The sequence below is a fragment of the Vicugna pacos genome, chromosome 14 (assembly GCF_048564905.1).
Source record: "Vicugna pacos chromosome 14, VicPac4, whole genome shotgun sequence".
Classification (NCBI taxonomy): Eukaryota; Metazoa; Chordata; class Mammalia; order Artiodactyla; family Camelidae; genus Vicugna; species Vicugna pacos.
In genome coordinates this window covers 13,703,339-13,718,538 of record NC_133000.1, presented here as the reverse complement: position 1 = coordinate 13,718,538, position 15,200 = coordinate 13,703,339, and the positions used below count along the sequence as shown (strand labels likewise).

The 15,200-nt window shown below is 34.5% G+C and overlaps 1 protein-coding gene across 6 annotated transcripts in view; it reads right to left on the bottom strand.

Annotated features, from left to right (window-relative positions):
* INTS6 (integrator complex subunit 6) overlaps nt 1-15,200 on the bottom strand; it is an 82,246-nt gene that overhangs the window by 22,884 nt on the left and 44,162 nt on the right. For all 6 annotated transcript variants that reach the window (XM_072976188.1, XM_072976190.1, XM_072976191.1 and 3 more), the window contains one exon: nt 4,454-4,637. In XM_072976188.1, the coding sequence (XP_072832289.1) occupies nt 4,454-4,637 (184 nt within the window). The remainder of the gene's footprint in view (nt 1-4,453; nt 4,638-15,200) is intronic.

Genomic DNA, 15,200 nt, shown 5'->3' with positions numbered 1-15,200 from the left:
ATGGCTACTGAGAACTTGAAACATGGCTAGTCAAAATTGATATATACAGTAACTGTAAAATATACACCTGATTTTGTAGACTTAATATGAAAATAAAGTAAAATACCTCAATTGTTTTAAAATATCAATTTCATGCTGAAATATTTTGTATACATTTTTAAATAATTACTGACATTAATTTTACTTACTTCTTTTTGATGTGACTACTATGAAATTTATAATTACATATGTAACATATCACATTTCTAGTATGTGTGATCAAAACCAGTGCTGAAAACCATGACAACTAAAATTCAGTCTTTAATCAAACATCTTACAAGGTTATTTGCAATAAGCTCACATGGAAAAATGCTACTCCTTTACAAATTCAACAAATTAGTTCCAAACATACTATTATTATATGTGACATATCAAATTACTCATATCAATTTACACTTAACATGTGATTTGCTGAAGGTTACTCAGAAAAAAGAACATGAGGCATGTGATTCAAATCCTCAGAGTCAGCTTTACTTAGAAAAACAAGTATCATATAACAAACAGCTTACCTGTATATGACAATGAGAGTCATAATCATAAAAACACCTGTCAATTGCTAAGTGTTTATGTACTGGCACCATTCTAATCACTTCATTACATTAATTTATCTAAGCCGAGCAACAACCCTATGGGTTACTTTCTCCATTTTATAAATGAGAAAACTAAAACCTGGAGAGGTTAACCAATTTATCCAAGTTAGTACATTTGTGCAGCCATGATTCAAACCCTTACAGGGTATTAGAAACTTAATCTGATATACCTTGTTTCCTGAAAATCACGATTTTAATTTAAAATCAATATTTAAAAGAGAATGTCTATACGGAATTACACTATTTAAAAGAACTGGCAAATTAAAATATTTTTTCCAAGTCAATTTAAACACATACATAAAACAATACATAAAAAAGCCGACCATCTTAACACACAAGGTATTTAGAAGATTATATGAAGATTATATTTAGAAGTTTATATCAGTATCTTATTTCATGATAATTCAGCATATTCCCAAGATGCCATTAAAATACAAGTTTTTGGGGGAGGATATAGCTCAAATGGTAGAGTGCATGCTTAGCATGCACAAGGTCATGGGTTCAATCCCCAGTACCTCCACTGAAAAAACCAAATAAATAAATAAACCTAATTACCTCCCCCTACAAACAAACAAACAAGAAAAACAAAAAACAACTAAACAAAAAAAAAGTTTTAAAAAAAGTTTTTAAGTATAAAATGGTGACAATCCTCTTACTTCCCTAACCTGCGTCATCAACTAATTGATTAGGAAAATATAAGTAAGTTAGTATGAAACAAAATTACTAACAGAGACATTTCGTGAAAATTAGAGGAAAAGTGAATAAACTTGAGGTACTTAGAAAATAATAAAAAATCCATTAATTCTTTTGAAAGAACAAAATTTGCCATCTTTAAAAAGTGAACCTATTAACCTATGTCATGTTTCTCTTATTCTTTAGGTCAAAACTCACCCCTTGGAATGTATGACACTTTGTATTGAAGCATAAATAGTTTTGGGGATCACTAATTATATTTGTGAGAAAAAGCACACACGTTCGAGTCAAGAAGCTGGCTCATTTGTGGTTATGTAGGGTTCACAAAAAAAATCTAAATCTAGTGAGTCTGAAGGCAGTAAAGTGGGGGAAAAGACTTTCCCACGAAGTATACTAGATTAGCATTTTAGTAAAATGGAGAAGAGACAAAAGGAACATGTCTAAATTGGGCAACAGTCCTTACAGAGGCTAAGAAAGTTAAATTTACTTAATCTAGAAAAGTCTTACAATTTTACAAAATGCTTTTTATCCTCAATACTTCCACCAACATGTCCACTAGGCATTTTAAAATTTGGTATCATCCCTGCACCTCCCCCCAAATCTGCTGTTCCCCAGAGTACCCATCTCAGTGCCATTTACCTCCAACTGTCCAGGCCAATTGAATCAGAGGAATCATCCTTGATTCCTCTCCCCTAGTTTCCACCAGCCTTAGTTCTCCTTTGCATCAGCCCTCTTATCACCTCCAAACCTAGCACTTTAGATCAAAGTGCTATCATCTCTTACCAGTCTCCCCACTTATATTCTCCCACTCTACAGCCTATTCTCATCTAGCAACTGAAGTGATCTTTCAGAAACAGAGATCAGATGTCACCTCCTATGAAAAGCCCTCCAAAGGCTTCTCATCACACTTGGGGAAAAAAAAAAAATTTATTGTGGCCTAAAAGGCTATTCAATATTTGGCCCTTGCCTCCCTCTCTAAACCAACCTATTATTCTCTACTTCTCCCTACATAAGCTTTCAGCCAGTTTGCTCCCAAAATGTAGAGCCTCTACCTAGGTCTTTGTATGGTTTACTCCATCATTCAGATCTCTGCTTAAATGCTAACTAGACTTACTGTTGTGATCATTTCACAATATGTAAAAATATCAAATCATTATGTTGTACACCTAGAACTAAAATAATGTTGTATATGTCAATTATATTTTTTTTTAAAAAGAGGGTTGATGAACATGCTGTAACAATAATTTTAGAGGGATTATAAGATACAACCAGGGCCGATGTAATCCCTATTCAAACATGTGACTTTAAACATCAAGGTTAAAGATACGCAAATATAATTTATAAAAGAGTAATTGTTGTCTTACCTACTTCTTTAGACAAGGAGTATAATAATCTTCAAGGATGCAATATTTACATTGATTTAAACTAGAGTAAGCATATGCTTTAGGTTTATGGTTTTTAAAAAAAGTCACCTCCTCAGAAGCCTTCTTGGAATACTCACTCTCTGCCTCAGGTTGCTCTCTGCATCCTTACCCTATTTTTTTCTTTATAGTAACTAGCGCTCCCCAAAATATTATTTATTCATTTTACATGATCTTATCAGTCACAAAGTCCAAAAATGTAAGCTTTCTGTCTATTGTTTCTGCTGTATTCCCAGCATCAAAAACAGTAAACAGAGTGGGTACTCATTAATTACCTAATAAAAGTGCTTACAATGACAATTACTCAATTTTTTGAAGATATACATTAAAAATATAACAAGATATTAATCAATTATTTTGGCAACACAGGCAAATTTCTTCCCAATTCTTCCTTAATGAATATGAATTACTCTGTAATTGGAAAAATAAATGTACACATACTATTCTTATCATTACAGTTAAAAATGCACAAAATTGTTAGCAGTGATTGCATATTTGGATAGTGTGATACCAGTGGACAACAGTTTTTCTGTTCTTTCCACTTTTCTAGTGTTTCAGCCTCAAAACTTTTTTAAGTCAACATTCTGTTAAACTAAAGAAGAAAACATATTATTCACATATATGACAAGGTGAGTGGCATCTGAGTAGCTTCCCATTATTGCCAGCAAGAGCAGGAAAAGAGGCAAATAAATCACTACACCAGGAGAGATTCAGGATGTATGTTAGGGAAAGCTCCCTAATTTCTTGACCAACTAAGGTTTCTGGGACACTGAAAGATATTACCGATGGTGATTTCAGAATTTTCTCCTAATTTATCTATTTCACATACCTGTGTCGGATGCCCTTTCTGCCTGTGAAATTTGCAGGTTTCCAAAACCCAAAGAATTTTAGAAGAAAGGCACCTAAAGTATTAATTAGACCTTCTATTTTCCTTTAACATGTGTAGCTGGCTCTGACAGAATTGCAATAGAGCCCTGACAGTGGATGGAGACTATGTCACAGGCCTCTGACACAGGTGAAACGGTGGTATGCCAGACTTGGACATTTTAGTATCAGATTCCTTAAATGAGAACTAAAATGTGCCATGAAAGCAAGAATACCATGTGTCATTTTCACTATGGAAGTCCTACAGCACAAAACAGTGCCTGGTACACAGTAAGCACCCAATACTTATTCATATGAATGTAACCCACCTATTAACCAACCACATTATAGTAAATCCTGAGTCTATTACATATTCTATTTCAAGAGTGTCACTAATATTCACTAGCACAGTGACTACCTGGTTAAGAGTTCACTATCTGCTTCCTCTAACCTATCTAGCTTCCTCTTTGCCTCTGGGGAAAACTGTATTTAACCATGCATTAATCATGACATGGATAATGAGACGATTCTCAAAACATTTTCAAAAAATAATCCTATAGCATTCTGTAAATCACTGGCAATCTCTGTAGTTAAGAAAATAAGTTAAATAATTTCAACTACCTGCATTTTCTATAGGTTGGGAAAAAATTACCACTCATTATCAGATCCAGTAGTTCAAATCAGATGAATGACTTTCATCAAAGTAGTTTTAAAACCATGTATGTCTACTAACTTCTATGAACTTGTTAAACAAAAACAAACATGGAGTTTTTGATATGCACATTTTTAAAACATTCATGTAAACCCTGCTTTAAGTCACTGAAGTACTACCAGCAAAAAACTTACCCCCTGTCACTTCACACATTGGTGTGATTGCAGAGTCATCTAAAGGCACACCTGTCAACTGCTCTGATTCTACCGACATCGTGCCAGGCAACCGCAACACTAATGCAAAGAGTCTCTGATCCCAACGAAAAGGTTCCTTGGTCAATTCACTTCCAGGCAAAGGAGAATTAAGAGGTAAATGGAGCTGAAAGTAAAGGGGGAAAAAAAATAAGATTTCCACACACTATTTCTTCCAAAAGGCCCACATTAATGTTAATTAATTACACTCATATTAAAACTACATCATGACTCATTGAGTCTCCTATTACTCAAAAAACAAGCTCAAAAACAGAAGTATACATATATATATATATATATATATATATATATATATATATATATATATATATAAATAGCATATAAGATATTGTTACTTCAGTTTTCTTAAGCTTTACTCTGAAGATCTCAATTAAAAAAATCTATCCCTGTAATGCTTTTCAGATTTCAATATAACTCACCACCAGGTACTGGACTGCTTCCGAATAAATCATTTCATTTAATCATTAAACAACCCTATGATTTATCTTGGGGTTCCTATTTTCTAGACTTGAAAAAAAGTGGTCTCAGACAAAGTAACGATTTGACCTCTTGGGTCCAAGTCAGTGTTTTTTCTATTACACCACAGTAGCCTCAAACATCTCCACAGTTAATCACTTTAAATATGTTTCATTTTATACAAAACACACAGTCCCAAAGCATCTGCTTAAAAGTAAATTTTGTTACTCTAATTACATAGTAAAGGTATTAAAGATACTGATTCTTACTACATCTGAGTAAAGGTAGTAAAGTTTTGGAGTTTCCTGCATGCTTTTTAATACATGAATCTACCATCCCTCTCAAACCTGAACCTAAGATTCTTGAGGATTTTAGAAAGCTTTAAAGTGATTCTAATGGGCACCTCTGTACCAACAGATCCACACATCAGTCTTAGTATAAGAAAATGGGGACAACCAGACAGTATGTGTCTCATGATGTGATACAACACTAAGTACATAACATCGGAAGGGAGGAAAAAGGGAAAGGGGAGGAAAGGCTGAACTTGAATCTAACCAAGCCCTCAGTTCTAACCACCAGTTTACAGGGACTACTGAGGATACAGGATCAAGTGCACAGGGAGCAATCAGTCAAACACAGAATATGGGACACTACAAGACAGATGACCTGGTTTCTGCAATAAATTAATGGCATGAGAAAGCAAAGAGTGGGAGTGGGGAGGGTTGGTGGAACTACTAGAGAGTAACAGATAAAACAATCAAAAACAAAGATTTTTGAAACGATCAGGAAAATTTGAAATATATGTTACTGGAATTATTAATAATATTTTAACTGTGACACAGTGCTTAGGAAAACAAAAATCCTTATCATTTATAAAATTTTAAAAAATAAAAATGAAACCTGGGATCAGCATATTCAGGGACTTATACAAATATTGGAGTTTTCTTTAAAATACAGAACACATTTTAAAATTATCACTTCCAAATTAATCACCAGAGTTTATACTACTTTCTTCATAAAGCAAGACATAACTGTATTGCTTATACCCTTCCCTTTCTATTTCTCACCTCAAAGATTTCTGAACCTGATAAACTAGAGACTGAAGTCATGCTATACTGACTTAAGAACTTAAGTTTCTTCATTGACTTATATCAAACCATTGAAAAAATAAAATCAGATTCAGTTCTAAGAAGAGAGTTCCTAGTAAAGCTCAGCTAAACTGGCACCTCTCTCCAAAAGACTCATGCCAAGACAGTCTGCTGCCAAGATTCCAGGATCAAGATCAGCCAAAATGTTGTGTCCGTGGCCAAGAGTCATGAGCTTTTCCTTTGGCATCGATCCTACTTAAGGCAGAGCTCAGAGGCAATAAGGAAGGTCTTTTGAAGAAAGCTGGGCCAGGATATTCTCTGAGAAAGATTCTGTAACCTCAAAGGTTCTGTAACACTTGCAAAACAGCGCAGGAACTGCAAGCCCTGGCTACTATCACCACACCCTGCCAGATGATAAACACCAAAGCCCCAGTGGCACTGCAGGAAGAGGGTCTCAACTGTTAATGCAGTTGCTCTGAAAAGTAATGGATGTGCAGAACTGTCTCAAGAATCCAGTAGGTAAGAGCACTGCAGGGACCACATATATAAATGGTGGATAGGACAACAATAGACCCCAAACTATTATACACACAACTAATCAGATAATGATCATACACACACACACACACACACACACTCCTAATCAGGTAATGATGAGCATTATCTGATTATCAACTGTACAACGCTAGATTTAGAATGTACTTCAAGTAAAAGACAAAAAGCCAAGAAGGGTCATGAGCATATTTTACACATAGCTGTATCAATTTTATAAACCTGTCAAATTTGTATTCATTTTTCTGTTTCTCACTATTTCCCCTTCCCCACATCACTACCACCCTCCCTCATCACCAAGGAAGGGGGAGAATATGCCCTATAGCTGAAACGCACTAGTGAAATATGGAGCAGTGGCAGGCAACCAGGGACAGGGAAAAAATAAAAAGCCTGAATGAGAAACATTCTCAGGAGAGTTGAATTACCCCAAATCTAAAGTCTACAAATGAAATTCTAACAATGACTTAAAATCACAAAGGGAGGCCTTTCTGAACATATGGACTTTGAGAATCAAGGCAAATTACACATAAGTTGAGAAGAAAAATATAAAACTAATTATTAGAAAAATGTGCAATAAATACAAATAGATAATTTTACCCATTTTAAAAATGGGTAAAAAAAATACTCTAGGAAATCCATGTGGCCTATAAATATGTGGAAAGATCCTCAAATATACTACTCATCATATAGTACAAATTAAAATACAAATGAGATACCACTTCACATCCATAAAAAAATCAAATTCAAGCCTGACAGTATCAACTGATGACAAGTATAAATAGCAAAGAGAACTCTCCATCACTCCTACATACAACCATTTTGGAGAACAGCTGAAAATGGGCATACCTTAGGATACAGCAGTGCCACCTCTAGAGGTCTTAGAGAAACCCTCATATATTTTCACAAGAAGCCATGTTAAAATGCTATCTACAGCATTATTTGAAACAGAGCAAAACTGGAAACAATGTAGAAGTTCAATGAGGGAATCAATAAGTCAACTATGGTCTGTTCATAAACCAGAGTTGAAATGAAATAAACTAGATGCACAGACCTTGAAACAATACTTTTGGGTAGTATCACATACATATATATTCATGTACGCATACATAAAAGAACAAAAATCATGAACGTACAGCTTGATGAATTGTCACAAATTGAATGCCCATGGGTAACTAGCACTTATTTCAAAAAACAGAACCTTAGTAATTTATGCCCCCTCCAGTCACTACCCATCTCCGATTGATTAGTTTTGCCTGATTTGGAATTTTATATAAATGGAATTATAAAATATGATCTCTCTCGTTTATGGCTTCTTTCATTCAGTAATATGAGGGTGAGATTCATCCATACTACTGCACATAGATGTAGATCATTCATTCCCACTGCTACATAGTACGTGACACGTACATGAATATACTATAATTTATTTATCGATTTTTCACTGATAGGCATTTGGATTGCTTCTAGTTTGGGTATATTATGAACAGAGTATGAAATCAGAGTACATGCCTTTATGGAAAACATATGCATGTATTTGTTAGGTATACCCAGGAGCAAAACAGCTAGGTCATAGAACATGGATATATTTACTTTCATTAGACACTGACAGTTTTCCAAAGTGGTTGTGCCAGTTTATACTCCAACCAGCAGTGTACAAGAATACCAGTTGCTCTATATCTCCTTCACCTTAGTGTTAGCTGTCTTTTTTCATTTTAACCGTTTGGTGTGTATGTAACGATACCTAAGTGGGGTTTTAATTTCCCTGATGTCTAAGGAAGTTGAACACCTTTCATACATTTCTTGACCATTTCACTGTGCTCTTTTGTGGAGTGTCTGCTAAAGACTTCCGCCTACTTTTTAAAAAACCGAATTACTTGCCTTTTTCTTAATGAGTTGAAGGATTATTAATATATTCCAGATGAGTCCTCTGTTGGATATGGTTATTATAAATACCTCCTTCTACTTTTTGACTTCTTTCATTTTATTGGTATGTTTTGATAAATAGATTTATTATCTTAATATATTTTTTCTTTTCATGATTAGTACTTTTTGTGTCCTCAAAGATCATTAAAATGTTCTCGTATGTTTTCTAGTTCTAAAAGCTTTATTATTTTACCACTTACATTTAAACCTGAAATACATGGGGAATTGAATTTGTTACATGATATGAGGTAGGGGTGAAAGTAGATTTTTTTCTCGAAGGATATACAATTGACACAGCACCACTTATTGAAAAGACCATCCTTTCTCTGCTGTCCTGGAATGTCATCTTTTTCTTATACTGGGTGACTGTACAAGTGTGAGTCTATTTCTGAATCAAAAACAATATTTGATGAAAAAGAAGCAAAGATGCAAAATGATACACAGAGAATAGCATCTATATCACTATTAAACAATTATTTAGTGTAGTTTTATATTTGTATAACATATACATACAGTAAAAGTAAAAAAGCATGAACTGGAAGGCTACACAACAAACTCATGTTAATTGCTGCTTCTGGGACAGGGAAGAGGGAAGGAAGTAACACTAGGTAGGGGAACAAAAGAAATTGTACCTTAACTATCTATAATGTTCTGTTTCATTCACTAAATTTTTAAAAATCCACAACAAAAAAGATCAAAACTAGGCAAATATGGCAGAAATTTTTATATCATTTATTCTCACCAAGAATATTAGGATATATTAATATGGAGGTAATCGTCAAATACAAACATATTATTCATCTAAGTAGTTATTTATACCTCCTTTATAAGTGTCTTTATTTTATACAAAATCTAAGACAAAAAAACTTTATACACACCTCAACTCAATAAAAGGTATATCAGATATAATCACTCATCTCAAAGTTCAGACATTAATAAGGACTCTAATACATGGTTCTACTTAATGGGTGATTAAAATACACTGCAAGAGAGTAGAATATTTCTTGAAAATTATAGATGCTTTCTCTCATCATTTTTTATGCTCCAACCAAATAGGAGGCATGTTTAGGTTCTGGGAACTTAAAGATGCATAATAAAATATGGTCCTGCAACCAGCATCATGTTCCTAAAGGAATCTTTTTTAGAGATGTTGAAAAACAGGAAGAAATTGAAAAACAGGAAGAAGGAAATGGAAAACCACAGTACTGGCTATCAAGACATTATTAGGATTTTCATTTCTGAACACTTGACAGAAAAATAGTTTTATAAAAACTGTTTCCTGAGACTTAATCGTAGGAAACTAGTAAAGGAGTACTCAAACTTAAATACCTAATGATGCTTAAAAAATTAGTCATTAACAATAACAATTCTATAGTAGCTACTATTGTATGGCAGACATTGTTCTAAGATAGATAGATAGATAGATAGATAGATAGATAGATAGATAGATAGATAGATAGATAAAAATAAATTCATTTAATCTACAAGACAAACAAATGAGGCAGGCACTACTGTAATTCCTATGTACAAAAATGATAAAAACTGAGGCACAGAGAGATTTAGTACCTTGCCAGAAGGTACACAATAAATGGTGAGGAGACAGAATTCACACCCAGGTAGTCTGGTCCCTGATGCTGTGCTCTTAAACACTGCTTTATATTGCCTATCACTGAAACCAAAACCTGTAGTTTTTAAAAGATCAAGTGTTGATATTAATATAAAAATAAACTACTTCCATTAAATGGAAAAAGAACATTTTAATTATAAAAATAACTATTTAAAAAAAAATTTTATATCATCCATGTCTGAATCTAGTGATTTTAAGCCACTAATTAGTATAACTTATAAACATTTTACTGTTTGTTTTTATAAAGCACAGACCTATGCTTTTCCCCCAGTTACTCTCTGATCCAATGGAAAGAGGCAACAATGCACTTTCCTCTCTCTTGCTGTTCTCTTCCAGTTCTCAAGTACATAGGTAATAACAAAATAAAAATAAACAACAATAATAGCTAGCATAATGAGCACTTACTATGTATATGCCAAGCACCATTCTAGGAGCTTTTCATGTTTATAACAAACCAATGGCATAGATACTATTATTATCCTCATTTTAGAGACAAGTTGCAATAGAAGATTTTGAGTCGGGAGACATCTGTTTGGAGAACACATACTCAAATAACCTCTACTCTATAATCAAGTTTAGAGTATCTAAGGAGGACTACAAATTTTAAGAATTGGATAAATCATGTGCAATTCAATAATACAATTATTTTCCCATAACCATGACATTTTTGGTCTTTGTTAGGGTTTTCATAAGATTATACTCAGCAAAGCGTTAGTCTAATGGACTAATAAGCAAAGAAAATTATTTATGCTAACCAAGTTTTACTTTTACTTGAATATAACTGACGTTTTCTATGGTACTATTTTAAATGATTAATTTTATTGATATCACCATTCCAGATTTCTTATATAATCATCTTGGTAGCTGACAGAAAAGGAAATATAACCTGAACTTAAATTGAGAAAGCTCAGACTTCTTCTCCTTCTTATCTTTGGAGAACTATCTTACTCCCTGCCTTTCCACCTTTTGAGTCTTTCCTGAACTTCTTATTTAAAAAAAAAAAAATTCAATTAATTTCTCTATAGGTATAAAAAACAAAGGACACATGGGTAGACCTGGAGATTGTCATTATAAGTGAACTAAAGCAGAAAGAGAAAGAAAAATACCATATGATATCACTCATATGTGGAACCTAAAAAAGAAAAAAAAAAGGATACTAATGAACTCATCTATAAAACAGGAACAGATTCACAGACATAGTAAACAATCTTATGGTTACCAGGGGAAAAGGGGTGAGAAGGGAAAAATTTGGGAGTTTGAGATTTGCAAATGTTAACCACCATATATAAAAATAGATTAAAACAAATTTCTTCTGTATAGCACAGGGAACTATATGCAATGTCTTGTAATAATCTTAAATGAAAAAGAATATGAGGACAAATATACGTATACATATGCATGACTGGAACATTAGGCTGTACCAGAAACTGACATATTGTAACTGACTATATACTTCAATTTAAAAAAGTGAAGACAGACATAAAAGCAAATAATTTATAAATAACAAAACAAAACCAATGGACAGCTTAGGAAGGTGGTAGTCTATTACTAGGCATGCTCAAACTTCAATACTTGTATAAGTGCAATTTCTCTTTTATCTGTTTTATGTTTGTTTATGATTCAGATCCCCTAACTATTTGTGACTGTTAAGATTGGACTAAGGATCAACCTAAATTTTAATTATTCAGTTATTCACTGAGTACCTACAATAAGCATAGCATTATTTCAGGATTTTATAAGGACTATACCAAGCAAAATAAGTAAGATTTGAGATAACATTTCAGGTAACTTACTTTAAGATAAACAATTATAAAACATCAGATAACCAAGATTCTCATGTTACTATTTTTTAAACTTGCAAAATGTAAAAATTAATAAAAGTCAGCAAACAATGAAAGAAGATAAAATAAATTTCTTTTTAAAACATGTTTAATTCCCCAGAGTTCTCCGGGCACACAGTGTAACTGGCTCTTGGATGATGATCACACCAGAGTCCATCATGAGAGTCAGGTGACTGATCTATACCAACTGAAGTTTCCCCTTGCACCTGGATGTTCTGCCAACTGGTTCTATTACTGAAGTAATTCAAATTATAAGTCCTTTAATAATCATACTTCCCACTTTAAGTTTTAATGACTTATTTACCTGGCTGTCTATCCTACCGGTTTGAGAGAAGGCAGGGAGAGGGATCTGAATCATTTCTGTGTCCCTCTGTATTTGTCAAATGAAAGAATAAATGAGCTTAAGGAAAGCACAAGAGTTAAGAGGAGCAGAGTGAGGGCTGCAGAGCACAAGCACCAGTGAGTGTCCTGCCAAGAATTGTGCCCCCCAACCCCAACACACACATAGATATGGATGCAAACACACAAACACGGATTCAATTGTAATGTCTGTGGTGGATCACAGAACCAGGTAGTCCTGTCTTCAAGAGCTGAAGTGTTTTCTGCCCCCGTATGTGAAACTAGCCAATCTCTAAGTCACTTGTATGTACCCATACATAGAGAATGTGAAGACATGAGCTGCAAAATCTGCCTGACACCTAGAGAAACAACCATTCCATATGGTGAAGTCATTAACAACTCCTCTTCTATCGAGCTCAGTGAACAATACTCATAATGAGAATTTATATATGAACATACTTCCACTGAGTCCCACACAGAATATAACCTCGTAAATATAACCTTATTCAGAGATACAAAGAGTGTGGCCACATATTATTTCCTGCAGAAACTTTCCATTTCACATACCAAACCATAACTTTTCTTTACAGTTTAATGCACTGGCCTAGTACCAATGAAATTGGGACAGTATCAAAGAAGTAATTAGGTCATTACTAAAACAAAAACTTAAACTCTTATCCTGTAAGGCCTATTCTTGAAAGGTAAAAATGGGGATCACAAGTCAAGCTATAACTCAGGAATTATTCAGAGAAAGGCAGCACAGCAGACACTGTAAGTTCCCACCTTCAAGAACATGTAAATAAATAATTGTAGTATGTTATGATATGTACAACAGTAAAAGTGTGCATGAGGTACAAAGGATTAAGTGATTGGGAGATGAACCAGGGAAGGTTCTCAGAGGAAGTAGCATCTGAGTAAGTTTGAAGAATGAAGTTTACTGAGAATCTAAAACCTTTTGCAGACTACAGAGCATATGCAGAGTGAAGATCATGATCAAAAACATAAGAGGCAAGAAATAACAAACACTGGGATAAAAAATTAAATTAAAATTCAAAATTGTTAGCAAAGAACAAAAAAGGAAAAAAACTGACGATTTTAAGAAAGCCTTTAAGAATGTGTAAGATTTTAATATGGGGGAGATAGCGGAACAACATTCAGGGAAAAGGAACACATGAGGAAAGAAACAGGAAGCATTCAGGAAATTAGTAGCCTATTTTAGGTCAAGTTTAGAGAAATTGTAAGGGAGTGATAAGGAATTTTTATGCATCTTCTAGTCATTTCCTAGTCTTTTCACTTTACTAAAACAACTCCTACACGAAGTCATCAATGCTCCTTTTTTGGCTATGGTGGTAGATGACAGTGTGGTCAAAGTGCTCCAAGCCCAAGCCTTAACAGGCCTCCCAACTTCACTATCACCCTGTTGGGAGCCAGCTGCCCTGTAAAGAAGCTTGAACTAGACGACTGCCTGATGAGAGACCATATGAAGACACAGAAATCACACGGACAAGAAGAAAAGTGCCCAGGTAACAGTGAGCACCAAAGCCCCAGCTAAGCCGCCAGCTGAATGAAGCCAACTCACAGAATCTTGAGAAATAACAGACCGTTGCTGAATTAAGCCACTAAGATTTAGGATGATTTGTTACATAGCAATAGATAACTGAAAGAGTCTTTAAATCTAGTGAAGATTTTTCAGATTTGGCTTCGCTGCAGCATCCAAAACTATTTATCACTCTTTAGAAAGACTTTGGCTTTCACACTGAAATATTCTCATGGTTTTCCTCTGCTTCTCTGGCTGCTTCTCTGTCTTCCAGCCCTGCCCTCAACCTCTAACACCTAGCACCGTTACGTGCTGCAGACCCTCAAGGCTCAGTCTTTAAGTCTTGGCCAGTTTATACTCTAAACCCTCAACCCACCTACCCACAGCCTCAATTACTGTCGATACTTAGATAATATCTTAAAATTCTTTATGTCCAGCCTAGATTATCTTTCTAACAGCAAATACTCTTCTGCCTACTTGCCATTCCCTCTTGAATGGATCAAAGGTACTTCAAACTCAGTATGCTCAAAACTGAACTTAAGATTTTCCTCCATCCAAAATAGTATTCTTTCAATATTCTCTAGGTATCACAAAATATCCAATTTTGCAAGAAGCCATCTCCCTCTTCCTTATACCCCTAAATGCAATATATGTCAGCAAATTTGGTTCCTTTAACCTTCCAAATATCTTTTGAAACTGTTGCTGTCTCTTCTACTATCACCAACCTTCACGACCAAGCTATAGTAAAGACTAATGTGACAAAGCCTAATTGGTCTTCCAAAACCCACTTGTCTTCTACTACTCCATCCACTACCTGTAAATAAAACCCTTGGATGGCTTCTACTGCATTCGTATTAGTAACACTACCTAGCATGGCCTCAAAACCCCTTGTGTGGTCAAGCCCAGCCTTCCTTCCCATATTGTACAATCAATCATTTCTCTTCTTTTACACACCAAGTCACATTAGCCTTCTTCTAGTCCCCGGGTTTCAAAACACACTCCCTTTGGGAAAAGATCATCCTATCCTTCCCACTTTTTGTGTAGTAAATCCTATTCACCTCTTCAAGTCTTAGCTTTCTGTGATCTTCTTGACTAGATCTAACGCCCTATTACTGTAAGCTGTCATAGCACATATTCCTCCCTTTTGTAGGATATATGATCACTGCAGTTTTATTTTTATCACATGATATTTTAATTAATGTTTTTCTTTCACAACTAGACCTCTTGCTTGTTTTACCATTTGATCATCAGAGCCTAGCAGAGTGTCTAGTTCACAGAAGAAACTCAATAAATATGGCTGAAAGAA